This window comes from Eriocheir sinensis, chromosome 70 (assembly GCF_024679095.1).
Source record: "Eriocheir sinensis breed Jianghai 21 chromosome 70, ASM2467909v1, whole genome shotgun sequence".
NCBI classification, from domain to species: domain Eukaryota; kingdom Metazoa; phylum Arthropoda; class Malacostraca; order Decapoda; family Varunidae; genus Eriocheir; species Eriocheir sinensis.
Window position 1 is genome coordinate 5,384,751 of NC_066578.1, and position 22,510 is coordinate 5,407,260.

The 22,510-nt window shown below is 45.7% G+C and overlaps 4 protein-coding genes and 1 long non-coding RNA gene across 6 annotated transcripts; 1 reads left to right on the forward strand and 4 right to left on the reverse strand.

Moving 5' to 3' along the window:
- Nucleotides 1–1,946: 1,946 nt before the first annotated feature.
- Nucleotides 1,947–4,616, reverse strand: LOC126988770 (pseudohemocyanin-2-like). Its single transcript, XM_050847170.1, has 3 exons — nt 4,469–4,616; nt 2,754–4,283; nt 1,947–2,614 (listed from the first exon to the last, which is right to left on the reverse strand). Exons 1-3 carry the CDS (start codon nt 4,548–4,550, stop codon nt 2,190–2,192), a joined length of 2,037 nt encoding a protein of 678 aa, XP_050703127.1. The 5' UTR covers nt 4,551–4,616; the 3' UTR covers nt 1,947–2,189.
- LOC126988777 (uncharacterized) lies at nt 3,115–21,187 on the forward strand. 2 transcript variants are annotated; one of them, XR_007742519.1, is made up of 3 exons: nt 3,115–3,264; nt 10,157–10,400; nt 21,039–21,187. It is a non-coding gene; the product is annotated as an uncharacterized LOC126988777 (long non-coding RNA). The 2 variants fall into 2 exon arrangements; XR_007742518.1 differs by lacking the exon at nt 21,039–21,187 and adding an exon at nt 15,900–16,048.
- Nucleotides 8,840–11,494, reverse strand: LOC126988771 (pseudohemocyanin-2-like). Its single transcript, XM_050847171.1, has 3 exons — nt 11,364–11,494; nt 9,646–11,175; nt 8,840–9,505 (listed from the first exon to the last, which is right to left on the reverse strand). The coding sequence occupies exons 1-3, from the start codon at nt 11,443–11,445 to the stop codon at nt 9,081–9,083; spliced, it is 2,037 nt and encodes a 678-aa protein (XP_050703128.1). The 5' UTR covers nt 11,446–11,494; the 3' UTR covers nt 8,840–9,080.
- Nucleotides 14,373–17,032, reverse strand: LOC126988772 (pseudohemocyanin-2-like). Its single transcript, XM_050847172.1, has 3 exons — nt 16,878–17,032; nt 15,145–16,674; nt 14,373–15,015 (listed from the first exon to the last, which is right to left on the reverse strand). Exons 1-3 carry the CDS (start codon nt 16,957–16,959, stop codon nt 14,591–14,593), a joined length of 2,037 nt encoding a protein of 678 aa, XP_050703129.1. The 5' UTR covers nt 16,960–17,032; the 3' UTR covers nt 14,373–14,590.
- Nucleotides 19,508–22,167, reverse strand: LOC126988773 (pseudohemocyanin-2-like). Its single transcript, XM_050847174.1, has 3 exons — nt 22,006–22,167; nt 20,284–21,813; nt 19,508–20,143 (listed from the first exon to the last, which is right to left on the reverse strand). The coding sequence occupies exons 1-3, from the start codon at nt 22,085–22,087 to the stop codon at nt 19,719–19,721; spliced, it is 2,037 nt and encodes a 678-aa protein (XP_050703131.1). The 5' UTR covers nt 22,088–22,167; the 3' UTR covers nt 19,508–19,718.
- Nucleotides 22,168–22,510: the final 343 nt, after the last annotated feature.

The following is a 22,510-nucleotide window of genomic DNA, read 5'->3' on the forward strand; positions in this document are numbered from 1 at the left end:
GATCTTCTTTGAAGGCTTTGCCTGCTATAGTTTGAGAGGGCTTAGTTGAGTTAACAATCTTCGTGCCACCGATCAATGTACCCAGCTTGGCCTAACATATGGTTTAGAAACTTGACGCCTCACGAAATATTTGGAGAGAAACCTAAGATCTGCAGACAGAGGAGTGGAGAGGAAAATGCTTGATAAGGCATGGAGAGAGAGGAAGCAAACATCATCGATAGAGAATGAATATAGGTTGAAGATATTTTAGAGAGTATTAAGAATAAAAGGAATAAGATAAAGACCTTAAAAGATCAAATCATGCGCAGAACTGATAACAGATGGCCACCCAAAGCAACAGAGCGCAACCCAAGAATTCAATCGGTCAGAGCAAGCAGAGAACCAGATGGAGAGGTTAAATTAAACATTTGCCGGTGTCGGATTGAGTACACTAACATCAAAGCGATAGAGAACGTTGGGAAGGTGTTTGTCCTGCAGTGGACTAGTAACGGCGTTAGATGATGGTGTTATCAATTATTGAGTACAATAACGATGGCATTCATGTATATTGTGAACACGACTGGTCCAAGAACAGAGCCTTGAGGGACACCACTCGTGACAGGTGCCCATGCGTGAGTCAGCTCCATTAATGGCAACGTTTCGATGTTTAATCATGCAAAATGACTTTGGTGTATAACTATATAAAACACCTTTTGAACATTTACATTATTCTAGGTTCAATAATTTGATCACATCGTAAACTGTAAAAAGACCAACATAGAAGGCCAATAGGTTTGACAAGCAGGATCTCTTGTTTCGGGATCTGCGTCGTGAGTCCCATATCTTTGTATCCCGTATTTTTGTGGTTGCTCTCGATTTGCTTACCTAATACTAACATTATAATAACTGGAAGTGCCCAGATTTCACCTTTCTTAAAAAAAAAACTAGTGTAAAGTTGACCAGCTTCGAATTAGTAGCGACTGTGCCATTCCGCAAAAATCAACAACAGGGCCAAATAGGAATGTGAGGATGTTTTCTTGAGACCTGTATCTTTAGAGTGTTTATTTTATTGAATGTTCTATGTGATGTATTACCTATAATTATTGTGGACTACAGTATTTTGATCATGTATAACTCGGAATTCAGCTTATTCATGTTCAGGTCAGTGTGTGCGAAAAAAACTATTGTAAATCTGTGGTCAATAAACAACTACTACTTCTACTCTCGCTTTTTTCACAGCAGATTAGACTACACATGTGGTACTGGACCTTTATTTGTTTTATTTAATCGGAGTGCATTCATAACAAATTCTGATGTTATTTCAAAGCTGGGATGGGAATAAACACGTTCTCTGTAAAACAATTGTCACTGATGGCGTTGACGATAGTAACAGTATACATTCGCAAGGTGTGGATTTTCAGTCATTGAATTATCAGTGTTAATTAGAGGTCCGCTATCACTTCATATCTTCTCGTTTATTTATACTGAGGAAAGACCGGTTTAAGTTCTACAGAGAGAGAGAGAGAGAGAGAGAGAGAGAGAGAGAGAGAGAGAGAGAGAGAGAGAGAGAGAGAGAGAGAGAGAGAGAGAGAGAGAGAGAGAGAGAGAGAGAGAGAGAGAGAGAGTGTGTATTGTAATCTAGCTTTTATCAGCCCTTCACTTCTTTGTCAGCTGAGAGTAAAAAGTCAAGTGGACAGATCTACAGTTTGCATTTTTATACGAACAAGAAAAAAAATCATCACATAAAAGTAAAAAAAAATATCTTCAGTCACTACCGTTATACATGTTCACTTACTAAAACATGTAATGGAGCAGCAATTGCCTTAGTGCAATATAGATTTGTGTTTCTGTTGATCAGTCACCGGTACCGTGATATAAGTTCATGATGTCTCGAGAGGGCATTTTCCTACACAGAGAGATACACGTAGGCAATATTTTTCTGCAGGTGGGTTTTAATGAAATATAAGTGTAAATGTCAAAATTTATTATAAAGATTTTTTTTTATCTTTAAACCTGCAGGATGGATGCATTTGACACTTGGATTCATTTGTAACTCTAACAAAGGTAGACTTGAGAGAAGGCAGAAAAATAACTTTATAAACGCAAATGAATGACTTAATGACAATGGAATACTGAATGGGATGGTATTCATATCCGCCATCTTAGATCATCAAGGAACACTCAGCAGAATACACTCGTGTCCAATAGATTTAGTGGCGGGGCAGGGCGATGAAGACGTTGTGGTTGTAGACCTTGACCATGGTCTCCTTGAAGTTGGGCACCTCGTAGAAGGTCTGCTTGTCAGGGATGCGACGGTCCAGCGGGTAGCCGAAGGGCCTCTTGTCGGGCTGGACGCCGTGCACGCCATAGTGGTGGTACTTCTTCATGGTGATGATGCTCTCATCGTTGACGTCCTCAGCAGCGTCAGTGACGGCCACCCACAGCCTGAACTGCACGCCCTCCTCGTTACCCTTGGGCAGCAGCAGCCTCTCGGGGATGCCGGTGGCGCTCTCGTACATCTCGAGGTTCTCGCGAGCCTCGGTCTTCTCGACGAGAGTCTTGTAGGTGAGGGGATCAGGCACGGTGATGGAGGCCTCTGAGCTCTTGCGGACGATGTCGTTGCTGCCCGGAGTCACTGTGAAGGTAGAGAAAATAACAATGGTAGATACAAGACGAGTTGAAGAGTTGTATACTAACATTTTAAAGTGTTCTTCAAGTAGTAAAGACAAAATTAAAATTTTGCAAATGATATAATATCACTCGGTAAAACTTACGAGTCTTGACGAAGAGGTCCATCTCGATGGCGAGCCAGCGGCCCTCGTCGAAGGGGATGAGAGCACCGTTGCCGTCGCGGTAGGGCATGGCGAGGATGCGAATGACAGCCTTCTTGGGAGCGCCGTTGTTGTTCTGTACCTTGATTTGGTAGGAGAACTCCTTGTGGTTAAGACGAGGTGTTGAGGCGTAGATGTCGAAGAACTCGGTTTGAGTGTTGTTGTCATTGAAAGCGTTGACCAAGTCCCACTTGTATTCCTCAAAGTAGGTTTCGAGGGTGCCCTGGATCTGGACGTCGGTGACATCAATTCCGGTGAACTCGAGCTGTTCCTTGGTGTAAGGAGGAAGAGAGTCAATGTGCTCCCTGAAGATGTTGTCGATGGTCTTGTGCAGCCTCCAGGCGGCGGGGTCACGGGGGTACAGCTCCATGTGGCCGACCACGCCAGGGGGCAGGTCGTACTTGTCCTTGGGGTCAACCTGACGGTCGAGCATGGTGTAGGCCAGGGTGGTGAGGTTGCCGTAGTACTTGCGGTTGGGGCTGTAGTAAGACGACTGGATGATGTCACCCAGGATTTCGATGCCGTTGTCATTTTCGATGTTGATCTTGTTTCCCTGCTCGTCCTCCACATAGCCGTGGGCAATGGCGTCGTGGATGCGGTCCACCATGTGGACAAGCTCGTGGATTCTGCCGACCCTGTCGACGTCGTGCAGCTTGATGTCGTCGTTGCGGATGGGGAAGGGAGCGCCGAACTTGTAGGTGGTCTGGGGAGCAAAGCCCTCGTGCAGGGGCTCGTCCAGGTGCAGCTCCTCGAGGAGGGGCATGTAGTTGGAGATGCGCTCGGCGTCGTAGCGGTTGAGGAGCTGGTGGTAAACGTAGAAGAAGTTCTCTCCCTTCCTGTCGATGTGGTAGCCGTAGGTGTCCTTCCACCAGAATGGGTTTTCCAGGTGCATCATGAGGTGGTGAGTACCAATGCCGAGGTCCTCACGGTAGTAGGCGACTCTCTGTTCCATGTCGTGGAGGTTGCCAGTGAAGTTGTTTTGGAAGACGATGTTCCTCAGCTTCATCTCGTGTGCCTCGTAGGCTTGCTCGATGACCTCGGCCTTGGCGAAGTAGTGGGGCTTGACTTCGTAGACGGCTGGCAGCACGACGTGCTGTGTGAGAGGGGAGTGTTTGATGGCATGGTAGGCGGCGTAGAGGAATTCCTCCTCGTTGACTCGCTCCCTGAAGTAGGCGCCGTTGCTGGAGACACAGTTCCAGTCCTTGCACTGCATGAACACCTCGAACAGCATGATTGCCTCCTCCAGGTGGCGTTTGTTGGTGGCGGCAGCCCAGTGCTTCTTCTCCAGCAGACGTTTGTGTGTGAACTCGTCCATGAGCTTCCGGACGGCAATGCCTCCGTCCTTGTACATGGAGGTATCCGACACTGGGTTGAAGGTCATGGCCTTCTCAAGCAGGTTGTTATCACGGAGAGGCTCGAAGATCTTGTAGAAGGCGTAGTTCACGTCATGTTGCTTTTGATATGTTGGTATACCTGAAAAAATTATATTTTTCTCTTATAACTTGTAGTATTTGAAATACCTCGTTTTTTTTAATTTTTTTTTTATTCCAAGTAACATTTTATAAGGTGTATGCTTTCATTAATGTGTATGCTTATAATTTGTATTCTGTGTGACATGGATGGACATGATTGGTGATGAAAAAGTCAAGTTATCTCACCGTCAGGCTCATCCGACATAAAGCCGGGCAAGGCGACTGCGGCGCTGAGGGCCACCAGGGCAAACACCACCAGAACCTTCATGCTGGAGCTAGTGCTGCCTCTGCTGGCCTGTCGCTGGCTTATATAGCTTGTATCTTGGGTGCCTCTTTTTTCTTGCCGGCCTTCGGAAGAGGGAGATTGTATAAGATATCCATTCTATGTTACGCAAACACTCATGATAATCGTCGCCCACCAATCATATTTTCGAGTTGCGAGTGGCAACAGAATGGTTTTGTTGCTGCGATGTTGTCTCTATTCTTTCAGCGATCCACGCTTTCTCAGACAATAGTCAGAACGATTAATCACATGGGCTTGTAGCAAATTAACGTGTGCATTTATTATTGTTCTGAAAAAAAGTGCACCGGAACTTGATGCCGACCGGTTCCTTTCGGCCGGAACCTCAACTTATATGGAGTTCCGGTTCTATCATGAAATAACCGACCGGTACCGGAACTTTTATTTTACATCAGAGCAGTTATCATACTGCTTGTATTTCTCAACTCTAACTTCTTGCATTCCCTGCTTATCTTGATATTTCTTGACTCCTCATTGATATTATTCTATAAGAAAATACGTAATGATTGACAATATACTGTAATTATATTTCATGAACATTTATTGGAAAACATGCAGGACAAATAGTAACCAAAATTATAATTGATGTGAATTACGATTTATTTTTCAGTTTATCAATTATTGGTAATATAGATGCAGAAAAATGTTCCTTCTCTTCATTAATATGCTGAAACTGAAAGGTTAGTCGGTGACTTTACTTAACTGTGTGCATTTATTTGCTAGGATCTGTGTTGGAAGCGAGGACGATTATCATGGAGAGACAGGAGTTGTTCTCTTGGTCGAGGCAGTAGGCGATAACGTTTCTCCTCGTATTTATTGCCAGCTTCCAAAAAACAGCCTTTCAGAATAAACTGAAGAAGCGGGACAGGACATATCGTCACCTTCGTAAACAAACCGCCTAAGTCAATATTTTCTACTTTACAGGAAATCAGAAAAGAACAGTCATCATCTCATTTGGCTTAAGGTTTAGGCAGAAATGAAAAGACCAATTCTAGAACACTCAAACCCTGAATGACGAAGGCAACTCTACAAAAATTGGCGTCATGTTGAAAAATTTATGTAAACAAAAACCTGGAAATCGCTGAAAAATAACATAGGCATTTATTTTATGAGGGTGACGATATACTTTCTGGCAACTTTGGATAATATGAAAAAGGTAATGTTCACTTCACTGTAGCATCTCAGGAAGTCACGATGAAATTCCGTTTGTAAGGTGCACTTTGGGGTTGGTAGTGATTCGGCACTGCTTTTGTGACCATCAGTGTCCTCGGTGTTATCAGGTATATTGACGCATATGTTGGACTTTTCATTGCTCTCACTATCTCTGTTATTATATATCTCCAGGCCGCTTCGAATTTCATTTAACAGCCTTGATTTCACGTGCCACTACTTATCTTTCATGAACTTCTGCTTCCATCTGGAATCCAGGAAAGTAAGCAGTGTATAGTTTCTTTCATTCGGAATGTTTAGCCCATCTGAAATACATAGCAGACGGTTCTCTAGATAGAGCACTAAGTAGTTTTCTTTTAGTAGTTATGATATCCCTGCATTGCTTGCAGATTTCAATAAGGATCTTTTGAGGGCAATTACATGGGGAATTACGTCACCAAGGGTTGAATGCTCAGAGCTAACATGATTCGTAATTTACAGAAGGGTTGAAGTACGCGAATGAGCTTCTCCACAGTATCAACTCATTAACGTTTAATTGGAAGGTCATGTTCAGCAGTGTGCAGCAAAATTTCCCTCTTCAATGTGAATGCTCGTTGAAGCATAAGGTATGTGTTGTTCCAGCTTGTGTTCACATCCTGCACAGGGAAAAGTGGTGTTTTGAATGCCTTTGCAGATTAGATTTTTTATGCTCACTGTGGGCTACACCTGAGTGGTTGAAGTGGGTGCTGATGCTGCCCACCTTTGCATGGATCTCACTGACTATTTTCTGTCTGAAAATTGCATCTTTCACAACAAGATTAAGAATATGAAAAAAATACACTTTCTATTGCTGCCAGACTTGTGCCTAATGCCATATTGGTAGCTCCATCACGAACTAAGATATGTTGCCTCTCATCATAAACTCCCCACTGAGTCATTATTGCATGAATCATACGTTCAATATTTTCTCCAGTGTGAGAGCCAGGAAAGTGCTGAGCAGATAGAACAGCATTTTTTGCTTTGTATTCAGTGGTGATCCAGTGACATGTTAGTGTATAAAAGACTCCACAGAGTGAGGAGAGTCCTATTATCAGATGTGAATGATAGCTGAGGAGCATTTTCTGGGTCTAGTTCAGCATGTGCATCAGGAAGCATTTACGTACCACTGCAAAGTACCTTCGACTGGGAATCACATACCTCGTTTCAAGATGGGCAAGAAGCTCAATGAAACCTTGATCTTCAACTATAGTGAATGGCTGGTTGTCAATGGCAATCTTTGTCATCAATCTCTGATGAATGGGCAGAGAACAGTGGTCACCGATATCCCAAACTTTTCTGACTAAAACTCTTCCAGAGAAATAAGTCATTCCATAACTTCAAGTTTTCTTTGCTTCGGGGATGGTTGAGAATCAGGTGACGTACTCTTTTTGACTTGCTGTGTCAGTTGTGGCCTTCATCTGGTTTTATTCATTATGATGCTATGCTTGCTGATGTTAATATAATGAAATAGTACAAAAAACCGAGGTGAACCTCTTGATCTCCTCATTATGCCCTTGCGACTCAGCGCACACTCTGCTGTCTCATCAGCTAGGTCGGCAACCGTATAATACTTTCACACAAAGTACATGGTGACCTTGGCTGGGTATCTGCAAAAAGAATAATCACATTTTGAATTCTCTATATAGTTATATGACTATTTTGTTTCACAATGAGCATTATATTTTGAAAATATAATAGAATCTTAAAAAAAAAATACTACTACCATATGTATAAAAAAGTTAAGAGTGGTTTAAAATCGAATCAGTGTCACGCTATACAGGCATCACCATAAAGAGTGCATAGTTAATAATTCAAGCAGAGACTACATCAACAGGAATAGGCTAAACGAAAAATATTACGTATTAAAGAATACAGTATTTATATTTTTTTCTAAAAATATACTGTTTGTACTACGCCAATGAAAAAAACATTAAACTAACTACCACATTATTCCATTCCTCTGCATGTATATACAAAGTGTACAGTACACAATGGACACACCTGCCTAGAGCTAACTCGGCAGCTGTTCACCAGCCAACAGAATGTGTGGGGCTGAAGAGTGGAGGGAGACCAATGGAGGCTCAGCTGAATGACTCAGCAGCACTGGACGCGTCAGTTGTTGACGGGTCCAGTACGGGTATACACACCCCTGTCATCCGAAGAGAGTTCTCTTGGCCTGATATTAAAACTAATTTGCTCTTCTCTCTCTCTCTCTCTCTCTCTCTCTCTCTCTCTCTCTCTCTCTCTCTGACCCAATTGCCCTTTTGAGATCCCCATCCCTGGCCGAGTTAACCTCCTTAACGGACCGTCCCCATCGGTTCTGGAATGTCAAATATCGAGCAGGTAGGCTTCGGGGTAACATTTTCGTAGGTTCAGGTTATATTATGTAAGAAAGTAGTCAGAACAGATTTTTCTCCTCACTTTTTACCACATCTGTTGAGGTGGTGAAAACAGCTGTCAGACCTGCTTATATTACGTCCAAGATGATGGGAACTTTAGAAACTGGGCTGAAGATCATTCCAAGGCTTTGCACTTTGTAGCCTTGCCTTGAGTTCCAGCTCTCAATCAAACGAATATTACATGGTCCTGTACCTATTCCATTCTATACTTCTCACCCCTCCAATGCCTTCCATATCATGTAGCAGTGCTGACGAAACATTGCTTTCCTTCATACAACTTGGCATATTACATCTTTAGATTTATTTATGATTTAGCACTATATGCTCATTTTGCATTGTGGAAAGTTGTTTATTACATAAAAAATGAATGAACAGATATGTGAGTGTAAGGGTTTGTGCACAGTGATTTGAGACTAGAATTTGCCAGTTATCAGGAAAGGCATTGTACGGGAGGTGGGCAAAACTAAACGCGAGTAACAGAAGAACTAGCAACGACTCCATAAGGGTGATGAGTTTACTTAGCAAGAACCCTCTGGAGCTTGCTGTCAGAAGCACTACAGCCATGTTGTTGTAAAGAGAGCATTCTCCTGGAAAGTAAATGGTGTGCAACAAAAATACACATTTGTAACAATATTTTTTATGTAGGCAGGATTTAGTGAAACGTAGAAGTAAATAATTATCAAAATTTATTGGAATATATTATTTTCAAAACCTGAAGTTTTGGTGGATTTGACACTTGCATGCTCTTCTACCTCAAACAAAAGAAAGACTTCAATTGAGGTAGAAGGATGCTTTTAGGAAAACATTTGAATGCCCTGAAGGCAATGGAATACTGAATGGGATAGTATCCATATCCGCCATCTTAGGTCATCAAGGAACACTCGGCAGAATACACTAGTGTCCAACAGATCTAGTGACGGGGCAGGGCGATGAAGACGTTGTGGTTGTAGACCTTGACCATGGTCTCCTTGAAGTTGGGCACCTCGTAGAAGGTCTGCTCGTCAGGGATGCGACGGTCCAGCGGGTAGCCGAAGGGCCTCTTGTCGGGCTGGACGCCGTGCACGCCATAGTGGTGGTACTTCTTCATGGTGATGATGCTCTCATCGTTGACGTCCTCAGCAGCGTCAGTGACGGCCACCCACAGCCTGAACTGCACGCCCTCCTCGTTACCCTTGGGCAGCAGCAGCCTCTCGGGGATGCCGGTGGCGCTCTCGTACATCTCGAGGTTCTCGCGAGCCTCGGTCTTCTCGACGAGAGTCTTGTAGGTGAGGGGATCAGGCACGGTGATGGAGGCCTCTGAGCTCTTGCGGACGATGACGTTGCTGCCCGGAGTCACTGTGAAGGTAGAGAAAATAACAATGGTAGATACAAGACAAGATGAAGAGTTGGATAGTGAAATTCTAGAGAGTGTTCTCCAAGTAGTAAAGACAAACTGAAAATTTTGCAAATACTTCGTATCATTGGGTGAAACTTACGAGTCTTGACGAAGAGGTCCATCTCGATGGCGAGCCAGCGGCCCTCGTCGAAGGGGATGAGAGCACCATTACCGTCGCGGTAGGGCATGGCGAGGATGCGAATGACAGCCTTCTTGGGAGAGCCGTTGTTGTTCTGCACCTTGATCTTGTAGGAGAATTCCTTGTGGTTGAGACGAGGTGTGGAGGCGTAGATGTCGAAGAACTCGGTTTGAGTGTTGTTGTCATTGAAAGCGTTGACCAAGTCCCACTTGTACTCCTCAAAGTAGGTTTCGAGGGTGCCCTGGATCTGGACGTCTGTGACATCAATTCCGATGAACTCGAGCTGTTCCTTGGTGTAAGGAGGAAGAGAGTCAATGTGCTCCCTGAAGATGTTGTCGATGGTCTTGTGCAGCCTCCAGGCGGCGGGGTCACGGGGGTACAGCTCCATGTGGGCGACCACGCCAGGGGGCAGGTCGTACTTGTCCTTGGGGTCAACCTGACGGTCGAGCATGGTGTAGGCCATGGTGGTGAGGTTGCCGTAGTACTTGCGGTTGGGGCTGTAGTAAGACGACTGGATGATGTCACCAAGGATTGCGATGCCGTTGTCATTTTCGATGTTGATCTTTTCTCCCTGGTCGCTCTCCACATAGCCGTGGGCAATGGCGTCGTGGATACGGTCCACCATGTGGACAAGCTCGTGGATTCTGCCGACCCTGTCGACGTCGTGCAGCTGGATGTCGTCGTTGCGGATGGGGAAGGGAGCGCCGAACTTGTAGGTTGTCTGGGGAGCAAAGCCCTCGTGCAGGGGCTCGTCCAGGTGCAGCTCCTCGAGGAGGGGCATGTAGTTGGAGATGCGCTCGGCGTCGTAGCGGTTGAGAAGCTGGTGGTAAACGTAGAAGAAGTTCTCTCCCTTCCTGTCGATGTGGTAGCCGTAGGTGTCCTTCCACCAGAATGGGTTTTCCAGGTGCATCATGAGGTGGTGAGTGCCAATGCCGAGGTCCTCACGGTAGTAGGCGACTCTCTGTTCCATGTCGTGGAGGTTGCCAGTGAAGTTGTTTTGGAAGACGATGTTCCTCAGCTTCATCTCGTGTGCCTCGTAGGCTTGCTCGATGACCTCGGCCTTGGCGAAGTAGTGGGGCTTGACTTCGTAGACGGCTGGCAGCACGACGTGCTGTGTGAGAGGGGAGTGTTTGATGGCATGGTAGGCGGCGTAGAGGAATTCCTCCTCGTTGACTCGCTCCCTGAAGTAGGCGCCGTTGCTGGAGACACAGTTCCAGTCCTTGCACTGCATGAACACCTCGAACAGCATGATTGCCTCCTCCAGGTGGCGTTTGTTGGTGGCGGCAGCCCAGTGCTTCTTCTCCAGCAGACGTTTGTGTGTGAACTCGTACATGAGCTTCTGGACGGCGACGCCTCCGTCCTTGTACATGGAGGTATCCGACACTGGGTTGAAGGTCATGGCCTTCTCAAGCAGGTTGCTGTCGCGGATCGGCTCGAAGATCTTGTAGAAGGCGTAGTTCACGTCATGCTGCTTCTGATGTGAGGGTACACCTGAAGAAAAATTCTTATTACATCTCGTGGAATAAAAAGAATATTAACTATGAAAGTTTAAATGTGTTGTGAAATAACATCCTATTACGTGAGTTTTAAAGCTGTGTATCAATATAATATTTGTTCTGTGTTATTTGAATTTACACGGCTGAAGATGAAAAAGACAAGTTCGAGAGGGTATAACTCACCGTCAGGCTCATCCGACATAAAGCCGGGCCAGGCGGCTGCGGCGCTGAGGGCCACCAGGGCAAACACCACCAGAACCTTCATGCTGGAGCTTGTGCTGCCTCTGCTGGCCTGTCGCTGGCTTATATAGCTCGTATCTTGGGTTTTTCTTTTTACTTGCCGGCTTTCGCAAGAGGGAAGATTGTATAAGATATCCATTCTATGTTACGTAAACACACATGTTAATCTTCGGCCACTAATCATGTTTTCCTGTCGCGGTTGGCGAGTTATCAATAACTTCGAATAGCAACTGAATAGTCTTGTTGCTGCGATGTTGTCTTTATTCTCTCTGCGATACACGCTTTCTCACACACTCGTCAGAACGATTAATCACGTGCGCTTGCAGGAGATTGACTTGTGCATTTGTTATGTATGCAGGTCCAAGTCAATTACCGTTTTGAGCATATTTTTGTTTCATACCAAACTTGTCATTGTACAGTCGCGCTACGAAGTGTTGAGACAGTTTTTATAATTGTACATATATCATTGAAGAGCGAATAGGAACCAAAGGAAATAAAATAAAATTTTAGGACTTATATAATATGATGAATATAAATGTTATGCTGATACATGGAGTCATTTGAAATTTTGGGGCCTTGTGTTTAGGATTACTAACTGACAAATCACTGAGTATTAAACAAAGTCTATTAACAAATCTGGAATGACAATATTATAAAAGAAGCACACGCCAGGGACGAGCTGCCCGAGCCATCCCTCGACGCCAACCCTGGGACAACTTCGAGGAAGCCTTAACGCACGCCCCCTAACCATCCTAGCACATCATAGCAGAACCTATCGAGAGGCTCAAGCACGAGCCTTATGGGCATCCTTTTGGCTTTCACCCTTCGGGATCATCTCTTACAAATGCAACCTGGTGAGCAGAGACGATTTCATTGTATAATACTTCATGACGTGTACTCTGAATTGTCGTTTACTGATAGTGCATAAAATACAGGTACCCATTTATCGACACGGAGGCGTGCAGAGAATAGGTCTATATTATTTCTGTTTTGTTTTTAGGTGCTGCCTATTGGACCGTTAGGCTTTATTGAGGGTTCTCTTCGAGGAACCCAGCCCGTTAGTGGCGCAGGTGAATTTTATTTATAGTGGCTGCCGTGATATATGACTCTTGCTTGGCCCATGCTGCCCCTCGGTGCTCCACTTGACCGAAGCCGTTGAAGTCAGGACTGATTGAATATCTGGACAGCATGTGGGTTATCTTCTGCCACTTGGCGATGGTGGAAAATTGTCAGAGTTCATCGATGGGACTCCAACCTGTGTCACCGGGCACACCGCGCCGCACGCTGCTCACACGGCCACCGCCTTCCTTCATGGAGGAATTGCCGATTTGACACGAAACCATTCCATTCGCAGATTTATAGTCTATGACAGCTTAATGAACTATATCAGTCTCTCCGTATCATGCAAATTAAGGCGTTTAATTGTTCTCTTAGCAATAAAATATAATATTGTCTGTGCGAGTTGTTAGATGTTACGGTGTATAATACGAACATCGTAATTAATCAGCATAGGCCAGGTGTGACCTATTCAAATATAACTTGAGAATAAGTTAAACACATCCTCTTTGGGTACGGCTATAAGCGGCAAAGCGACGAGCTTTTGAACAAACGTCGGGACGTTGGTGCATAGCCTGGTTTCATCCTTGGTTGAAATGATCTAGGATGATAATTAATAGGATAATGTGGAATGAGATATTCATTTCAACACTAAGCATGCTCCACTTGTCTATATCAAGGTACATCTGCCACTTATGAAACCCAGTCGGGAAGGCAGAGTTCAGGTGCTAAGCGTGTAGATGGAAAACGCGAGTCCGCGAGTTCAAGTTCTGCCTTCACCGGCTGGAAACCTTCAACAACTGCCGCCTGGAAGAATATGAACCGCATGTTGTTCCTCAGCCTTACCTACATCGCAATATTTGTTAAGTGAAGCGTCAAGTGTAGGAGGAAGACGTTGGAATCAAGTAGCCATGCAAACAGGGGGCTGGGACTGAACTGAAGTGCCCAACGCTATACACTGACGCTTTTTCATGCACAAAGAAATCATAGTTGTAATGTTGCTCTGGTAGTTTTCAGAATCGTGATTCGATATTACATAAATTTTTTCAATGTGCAGCTTAGCGCCATTAGGCTCCATTTAAGGGTAATGGTGATCGGCCCTTGTCAGATTCTCGTTATCACACCAGTAGCTCATGGCGTTACAAGTTCAGGTAGGCTTCAGGGTAACATTTTCGTAGGTTCAGGTTATAATGTGAAAGAAAAGTAGTCAGAACAGATTTTTCTTCTCACTTCTTACCACATCTGTTGAGGTGCTGAAAACAACTGTCAGACCAGCTAATATTACGTCCAAGTAAGACGACCGGAACTTTAGATTCTTGGCTAAAGATCATGCCAAGGCTTTGCACTTTGTAGCCATGCCTGAGTTGTAGCCCTTTGTCAAACGAATACTACATGGTCCTGTACCTATTCCATTCTTTACTTGTCACTCCTCCAATGCCTTCCATATCATGAACCAGTGCTGATGAATCATTGCTTTCCTTCATACAACATGGCGTAATACATCTTCAGATTTATGATTTAGCATTATATGCTCTTTTTTACCTTGTGGAATGTAATTGGTTAGAGAAAACAATTGAACGGATATATGAGTGTAATGGTTTGTGCATAGTGCATTATCAATAGAATTTGGCTATTAACAGGAAAGACATTGTACGGGAGGTGAACAGAAAATTATCTTGTATAGGTTTAAAAAATAAACGAGGGTAACAGATGAATTAACAAAGACTCCACATGGGATATGAGTTTACTAAGTAGGAATCCCCTGGAGCTTGTTGTTGGAAGCACTACGGCCATGTTGTTGTATTAAGAACATTCTCCTGGAAACTGAAAGGTGTACCACAGAAATACACATTTGTAATATTTTTTATGTAGGCAGGTTTTAGTAAATCGTAGGAGTAAATATCAAAATTTATTGTAAACTTTTCTTTTTGTCAAAACACTTTTATGCTCTTCTGTCTTTAACAAAAGATAGATGTGAGAGCAGGTAGAACAAAGCCTTTAGGAAAGCATTTGAATGCCCTAAACACAATGGAATACTGAATGGGATGGTATCCATATCCGAGATCTTAGGTCATCAAGGAATACTCAGCAGAATCCACTAGCATGCAATAGATTTAGTGATGGGGCAGGGCGATGAAGACGTTGTGGTTGTAGACCTTGACCATGGTCTCCTTGAAGTTGGGCACCTCGTAGAAGGTCTGCTCGTCAGGGATGCGACGGTCCAGCGGGTAGCCGAAGGGCCTCTTGTCGGGCTGGACGCCGTGCACGCCATAGTGGTGGTACTTCTTCATGGTGATGATGCTCTCATCGTTGACGTCCTCAGCAGCGTCAGTGACGGCCACCCACAGCCTGAACTGCACGCCCTCCTCGTTACCCTTGGGCAGCAGCAGCCTCTCGGGGATGCCGGTGGCGCTCTCGTACATCTCGAGGTTCTCGCGAGCCTCGGTCTTCTCGACGAGAGTCTTGTAGGTGAGGGGATCAGGCACGGTGATGGAGGCCTCTGAGCTCTTGCGGACGATGTTGTTGCTGCCCGGAGTCACTATGAAGGAAGAGAAAATAACAATAGTAGATACAAGACGAGATGAAGAGTTGTATACTAACATTGTTCTTCAAAGTAAAGACAAAATGAAAATTTTGCAAATACTTCGTATCATTGGGTAAAACTTACGAGTCTTGACGAAGAGGTCCATCTCGATGGCGAGCCAGCGGCCCTCGTCGAAGGGGATGAGAGCACCATTACCGTCGCGGTAGGGCATGGCGAGGATGCGAATGACAGCCTTCTTGGGAGCGCCGTTGTTGTTCTGCACCTTGATCTGGTAGGAGAACTCCTTGTGGTTGAGACGAGGCACAGTGGCCCAGATGTCGAAGAACTCGGTTTGAGTGTTGTTGTCATTGAAAGCGTTGACCAAGTCCCACTTGTACTCCTCAAAGTAGGTTTCGAGGGTGCCCTGGATCTGGACATCGGTGACATCAATTCCGGTGAACTCGAGCTGTTCCTTGGTGTAAGGAGGAAGAGAGTCAATGTGCTCCCTGAAGATGTTGTCGATGCGCTTGTGCAGCCTCCAGGCGGCGGGGTCGCGGGGGTACAGCTCCATGTGGCCGACCACGCCAGGGGGCAGGTCGTACTTGTCCTTGGGGTCAACCTGACGGTCGAGCATGGTGTAGGCCATGGTGGTGAGGTTGCCGTAGTACTTGCGGTTGGGGCTGTAGTAAGACGACTGGATGATGTCACCCAGGATTTCGATGCCGTTGTCATTTTCGATGTTGATCTTGTTTCCCTGCTCGTCCTCCACATAGCCGTGGGCAATGGCGTCGTGGATGCGGTCCTCCATGTGGACAAGCTCGTGGATTTTGCCGACCCTGTCGACGTCGTGCAGCTTGATGTCGTCGTTGCGGATGGGGAAGGGAGCACCGAACTTGTAGGTGGTCTGGGGAGCAAAGCCCTCGTGCAGGGGCTCGTCCAGGTGCAGCTCCTCGAGGAGGGGCATGTAGTTGGAGATGCGCTCGGCGTCGTAGCGGTTGAGGAGCTGGTGGTAAACGTAGAAGAAGTTCTCTCCCTTCCTGTCGATGTGGTAGCCGTAGGTGTCCTTCCACCAGAATGGGTTTTCCAGGTGCATCATGAGGTGGTGAGTGCCAATGCCGAGGTCCTCACGGTAGTAGGCGACTCTCTGTTCCATGTCGTGGAGGTTTCCAGTGAAGTTGTTGTGTAAGAAAATGTTCCTCAGCTTCATCTCGTGTGCCTCGTAGGCTTGCTCGATGACCTCGGCCTTGGCGAAGTAGTGGGGCTTGACTTCGTAGACGGCTGGCAGCACGACGTGCTGTGTGAGAGGGGAGTGTTTGATGGCATGGTAGGCGGCGTAGAGGAATTCCTCCTCGTTGACTCGCTCCCTGAAGTAGGCGCCGTTGCTGGAGACGCAGTTCCAGTCCTTGCACTGCATGAACACCTCGAACAGCATGATTGCCTCCTCCAGGTGGCGTTTGTTGGTGGCGGCAGCCCAGTGCTTCTTCTCCAGCAGACGTTTGTGTGTGAACTCGTCCATGAGCTTCCGGACGGCGACGCCTCCGTCCTTGTACATGGAGGTATCCGCCACTGGGTTGAAGGTCATGGCCTTCTCAAGCAGGTTGTTATCACGGAGGGGCTCAAAGATCTTGTAGAAGGCGTAGTTCACGTCATGTTGCTTCTGATGTGAGGGCACACCTGAGAAAAAAAGAAAAAAAACTTTCATATAAATTCCCGTGGAATAAAAAAATATATACTCATTATTAAAGTTTAATTCTTAACAAATAATATCATATTATATGGTTTTTGAAAGATTTATATCAATATAATATGTAGTCTCTGTTACTTGGATTTACATTCTTGAATATGAAAGAAAACAAGTTCGAGAGGGTATAACTCACCGTCAGGCTCATCCGACATAAAGCCGGGCCAGGCGGCTGCGGCGCTGAGGGCCACCAGGGCAAACACCACCAGAACCTTCATGCTGGAGCTTGTGCTGCCTCTGCTGGCCTGTCGCTGGCTTATATAGCTCGTATCTTGGTTGCCTCTTTTATTCTTACCGGCTTTCGCAAGAGGGAAGATTGTATAAGATATCCATTCTTTGTTACGTAAAAACTCATGTTAATCTCCGGCCATCTATCATGTTTTCCTGTCGCGGTTGGCGAGTTATCAATAATTTCGTATAGCAACTGTATAGTCTTGTTGCTGCGATGATGTTTTTATTTTCTCTGCGAAACACGCTTTCTGCGACACTCGTCAGAACGATTAAACACGTGCGTTTGTAGGAGATTAACGTATGCATTTATTCTGTATACAGGTCCAAGTTAATTTTCGTTTTGAGAACATTCTTTTCATATTAGTCTTGTCGTAGTACATATACCATTGAAGAATGAGCGAATAGGAACGAAAGGAAATAACAAGAAAGTCATAGTAATTATATAATATGCTGAATATAAATGTTATGTTGACACATGGAGTAATATGAAATTATTGGGCCTTGTTATTGTGTTAGAATAAATTACTGACAAATCACTGATTATTAAACAAAGTTCATTAACATATTTGGAATGACATTATTACAAAAGAAGCATACGCCCTGGGACCACTTCGAGGAAGCCTTAATGCACGTCCCCTAACCATCCTAGCACATCATAGCAGAACCTATCGAGAGGCTCAAGCACAAGCCTTATGGGCATCCTTTTGGCATTCTCCCTTCGGGATCATCTCTTACAGATGCAACCCAGTGAGCAAAGACGACTTCATTGTAGAATACTTCATGACGTGTACTCTGAATTGTCGTTTACGGACAGTGCAGAGAATAGGTCTATATTATTTCTGTTTTGTTTTTAGGTGCTGCCTATTGGACCGATAGGCTTTATTGAGGGTTCTCTTTGAGGAACCCAGCCCGTTAGTGGCGCAGGTGAATTTTATTTATAGTGGCTGCCGTGATATATGACTCTTGCTTGGCCCATGCTGCCCCTCGTTGAAGTCAGGATTGTTTGAAAATCTGGACAGCACATGGGTATCTTCTGCCACTTCGCAGAAGTTCATCGGTGGGACTCCAACCTGTGTCACCGGGCACACCGCGCCGCACGCTGCTCACACGGCCACCGCCTTCCTTCATGGAGGAATTGCCGATTTGACACGAAACCATTCCATTCGCAGATTTATAGTCTATGACAGCTTAATGAACTATATCAGTCTCTCCGTATCATGAAAATTAAGGCGTTTAATTGTTCTCTTAGCTTCAATGAGATATAATATTGTCTGTGCGAGTTGTTAGATGTTACGTTGTATAAAACGGACATCGTAATTAATCTGCATAGGCCAGGTGTGACCTATTCAAATATAACTTGAGAATAAGTTAAACACATCCTCTTTGGGTACGGCTATAAGCGGCAAAGCGACGAGCTTTTGATCAAACGTCGGGACGTTGGTGCATAGCCTGGTTTCATTCTTGGTTGAAATGATCTAGGATGATAATTAATAGGATAATGTGGAATGAGATATTCATTTCAACACTAAGCATGCTCCACTTGTCTATAGCATGGTACATCTGCTACTTATGAAACCCAGTCGGGAAGGCAGAGTTCAGGTGCTAAGCGTGTAGATGGAAAACGCGAGTCCGCGTGTTCAAGTTCTGCCTTCACCGGCTGGAAACCTTCAACAACTGCCGCCTGGAAGAATATGAACCGCATGTTGTTCCTCAGTTTTACCTACATCGCAATATTTGTTAAGTGAAGCGTCAAGTGTAGGAGGAAGACGTTGGAATCAAGTAGCCATGCAAACAGGGAGCTGGGACTGAACTGAAGTGCCCAACGCTATACACTGACGCTTTTTCATGCACAAAGAAATCATAGTTGTAATGTTGCTCTGGTAGTTTTCAGAATCGTGATTCGATATTACATAAATTTTTTCAATGTGAAGCTTAGCGCCATTAGGCTCCATTTAAGGGTAATGGTGATCGGCCCTTGTCAGATTCTCGTTATCACACCAGTAGCTCATGGCGTTACAAGTTCAGATAGGCTTCAGGGTAACATTTTCGTAGGTTCAGGTTATAATGTGAAAGAAAAGTAGTCAGAACAGATTTTTCTTCTCACTTCTTACCACATCTGTTGAGGTGCTGAAAACAACTGTCAGACCAGCTAATATTACGTCCAAGTAAGACGACCGGAACTTTAGATTCTTGGCTAAAGATCATGCCAAGGCTTTGCACTTTGAGTTCTTTGAGTTGAGTGCACTTGAGTTCTAGCCCTTTATCAAACGTATATTACAGGAAAGCCATTGTACTGGAGGTGAACAGAAAATGATTTAGTATAGGTTTGAAAATAAACGAGAGTAACAGAAGAATTAACAAAGACTCCACATAGGAAATGAGTTATCTAAGTAAGAATCCCCTGGAGCTTGCTGTTGGAAGCACTACGGCCATGTTGTTGTATTAAGAACATTCTCCTGCAAATTAAAAGGTGTACCACAAAAATACACATTTGTAGTATTTTTTATGTAGGTAGGTTTTAGTGAATCGTAGGAGTAAATATCAAAATTTATTGTAAAGTTTTCTCTTTTTTGTCAAAACACTTTTATGCTCTTCTGCCTCAGATGATGAGAGAAGGTAGAACGAAGCCTTTAGGAAAGCATTTGAATGCCCTAAACACAATGGAATACTGAATGGGATGGTATCCATATCCGAGATCTTAGGTCATCAAGGAATACTCAGCAGAATCCACTAGCATGCAATAGATTTAGTGATGGGGCAGGGCGATGAAGACGTTGTGGTTGTAGACCTTGACCATGGTCTCCTTGAAGTTGGGCACCTCGTAGAAGGTCTGCTCGTCAGGGATGCGACGGTCCAGCGGGTAGCCGAAGGGCCTCTTGTCGGGCTGGACGCCGTGCACGCCATAGTGGTGGTACTTCTTCATGGTGATGATGCTCTCATCGTTGACGTCCTCAGCAGCGTCAGTGACGGCCACCCACAGCCTGAACTGCACGCCCTCCTCGTTACCCTTGGGCAGCAGCAGCCTCTCGGGGATGCCGGTGGCGCTCTCGTACATCTCGAGGTTCTCGCGAGCTTCGGTCTTCTCGACGAGAGTCTTGTAGGTGAGGGGATCAGGCACGGTGATGGAGGCCTCCGAGCTCTTGCGCACGATGTTGTTGCTGCCCGGAGTCACTGTGAAGGTAGAGAAAATAACAATGGTAGAAACAAGATGAGATGAAGAGTTGGATAGTAAAATTCTAAAGAGTGTTCTTCAAGTAATAAAGACAAAATGAAAAATTTGCAAATACTTCGTATCATTGGGTAAAACTTACGAGTTTTGACGAAGAGGTCCATCTCGATGGCGAGCCAGCGGCCCTCGTCGAAGGGGATGAGAGCACCATTACCGTCGCGGTAGGGCATGGCGAGGATGCGAATGACAGCCTTCTTGGGAGCGCCGTTGTTGTTCTGCACCTTGATCTGGTAGGAGAACTCCCTGTGGTTGAGACGAGGTGTTGAGGCATAGATTTCGAAGAACTCGGTTTGAGTGTTGTTGTCATTGAAAGCGTTGACCAAGTCCCACTTATATTCCTCAAAGTAGGTTTCGAGGGTGCCCTGGATCTGGACGTCGGTGACGGCAATTCCGGTGAACTCGAGCTGTTCCTTGGTGTAAGGAGGAAGAGAGTCAATGTGCTCCCTGAAGATGTTGTCGATGGTCTTGTGCAGCCTCCAGGCGGCGGGGTCGCGGGGGTACAGCTCCATGTGGCCGACCACGCCAGGGGGCAGGTCGTACTTGTCCTTGGGGTCAACCTGACGGTCGAGCATGGTGTAGGCCAAGGTGGTGAGGTTGCCGTAGTACTTGCGGTTGGGGCTGTAGTAAGACGACTGGATGATGTCACCCAGGATTTCGATGCCGTTGTCATTTTCGATGTTGATCTTGTTTCCCTGCTCGTCCTCCACATAGCCGTGGGCAATGGCGTCGTGGATGCGGTCCACCATGTGGACAAGCTCGTGGATTCTGCCGACCCTGTCGACGTCGTGCAGCTTGATGTCGTCGTTGCGGATGGGGAAGGGAGCGCCGAACTTGTAGGTGGTCTGGGGAGCAAAGCCCTCGTGCAGGGGCTCGTCCAGGTGCAGCTCCTCGAGGAGGGGCATGTAGTTGGAGATGCGCTCGGCGTCGTAGCGGTTGAGGAGCTGGTGGTAAACGTAGAAGAAGTTCTCTCCCTTCCTGTCGATGTGGTAGCCGTAGGTGTCCTTCCACCAGAATGGGTTTTCCAGGTGCATCATGAGGTGGTGAGTGCCAATGCCGAGGTCCTCACGGTAGTAGGCGACTCTCTGTTCCATGTCGTGGAGGTTGCCAGTGAAGTTGTTCTGGAAGACGATGTTCCTCAGCTTCATCTCGTGGGCCTCGTAGGCTTGCTCGATGACCTCGGCCTTGGTGAAGTAGTGGGGCTTGACTTCGTAGACGGCTGGCAGCACGACGTGCTGTGTGAGAGGGGAGTGTTTGATGGCATGGTAGGCGGCATAGAGGAATTCCTCCTCGTTGACTCGCTCCCTGAAATATGCGCCGTTGCTGGAGACGCAGTTCCAGTCCTTGCACTGCATGAACACCTCGAACAGCATGATTGCCTCCTCCAGGTGGCGTTTGTTGGTGGCGGCAGCCCAGTGCTTCTTCTCCAGCAGACGTTTGTGCGTGAACTCGTCCATGAGCTTCCGGACGGCGACGCCTCCGTCCTTGTACATTGAAGTATCCGACACTGGGTTGAAGGTCATGGCCTTCTCAAGCAGGTTGTTCTCACGGAGAGGCTCGAAGATCTTGTAGAAGGCGTAGTTCACGTCATGTTGCTTCTGATGTGAGGGCACACCTGAAAAAATAATTATCTTATAACTTCTCGTGGAGTAAAAAAATATTGACTCATTATCAAAGTTTAATTGTTATCAAATTATATCCTATTACGTGTGTTTGAAAGCTGTGTATCAATATAATCTGTATTCTGTGTTACTTGGATTTACATGGTTGGTGATGGAAAAGAGAAATCTAAGCTGGTAGAACTCACCGTCAGGCTCATCCGACATAAAGCCGGGCCAAGCGGCTGCGGCGCTGAGGGCCACCAGGGCAAACACCACCAGAACCTTCATGCTGGAGCTAGTGCTGCCTCTGTTGGCCTGTCACTGGCTTATATAGCTCGTGGGACCCGCGGGCTCTCAGATGAGTGTATAAGGAGGAACAGAGGCCATGAGATACCATACATTATGTAAAACTCAAGATAGCGGTTGCTCGGCTGCATACTTTATGTAATCTTTGGGTACGGTTGGAATCTCACACCACACCACTCACCCGGGGAGGGGACACAACCCTGCTGAGTGGACAGGAGGAATGGATTAAAAGACTGCCCATCCGTACTTACTCTACCGGAGAATCAAACCCGAGACCTCTCGGTTTGTATGAATTTCGAATTGTTAGTATTAATTGTCGTTCATATATTCCCCTTGCTCTTTCTAGGATTTCCTATTGAATGACTTTTTTTCGTAATGAGCATAACCGTATAACATTTCTATCAT

Coding starts and splice junctions, on each gene's coding strand:
- LOC126988772 (XM_050847172.1), bottom strand. CDS start 16,959: ATGAAGGTTCTGGTGGTGTTTGCCCTGGTGGCCCTCAGCGCCGCAGCC. Junction 16,675..16,877: donor TATGTCGGATGAGCCTGACG/GTGAGTTATACC, acceptor TTTTTTTCTCAG/GTGTGCCCTCACATCAGAAG. Junction 15,016..15,144: donor GGACCTCTTCGTCAAGACTC/GTAAGTTTTACC, acceptor CTTCCTTCATAG/TGACTCCGGGCAGCAACAAC.
- LOC126988773 (XM_050847174.1), bottom strand. CDS start 22,087: ATGAAGGTTCTGGTGGTGTTTGCCCTGGTGGCCCTCAGCGCCGCAGCC. Junction 21,814..22,005: donor TATGTCGGATGAGCCTGACG/GTGAGTTCTACC, acceptor TTATTTTTTCAG/GTGTGCCCTCACATCAGAAG. Junction 20,144..20,283: donor GGACCTCTTCGTCAAAACTC/GTAAGTTTTACC, acceptor CTACCTTCACAG/TGACTCCGGGCAGCAACAAC.
- LOC126988771 (XM_050847171.1), bottom strand. CDS start 11,445: ATGAAGGTTCTGGTGGTGTTTGCCCTGGTGGCCCTCAGCGCCGCAGCC. Junction 11,176..11,363: donor TATGTCGGATGAGCCTGACG/GTGAGTTATACC, acceptor ATTTTTCTTCAG/GTGTACCCTCACATCAGAAG. Junction 9,506..9,645: donor GGACCTCTTCGTCAAGACTC/GTAAGTTTCACC, acceptor CTACCTTCACAG/TGACTCCGGGCAGCAACGTC.
- LOC126988770 (XM_050847170.1), bottom strand. CDS start 4,550: ATGAAGGTTCTGGTGGTGTTTGCCCTGGTGGCCCTCAGCGCCGCAGTC. Junction 4,284..4,468: donor TATGTCGGATGAGCCTGACG/GTGAGATAACTT, acceptor TAATTTTTTCAG/GTATACCAACATATCAAAAG. Junction 2,615..2,753: donor GGACCTCTTCGTCAAGACTC/GTAAGTTTTACC, acceptor CTACCTTCACAG/TGACTCCGGGCAGCAACGAC.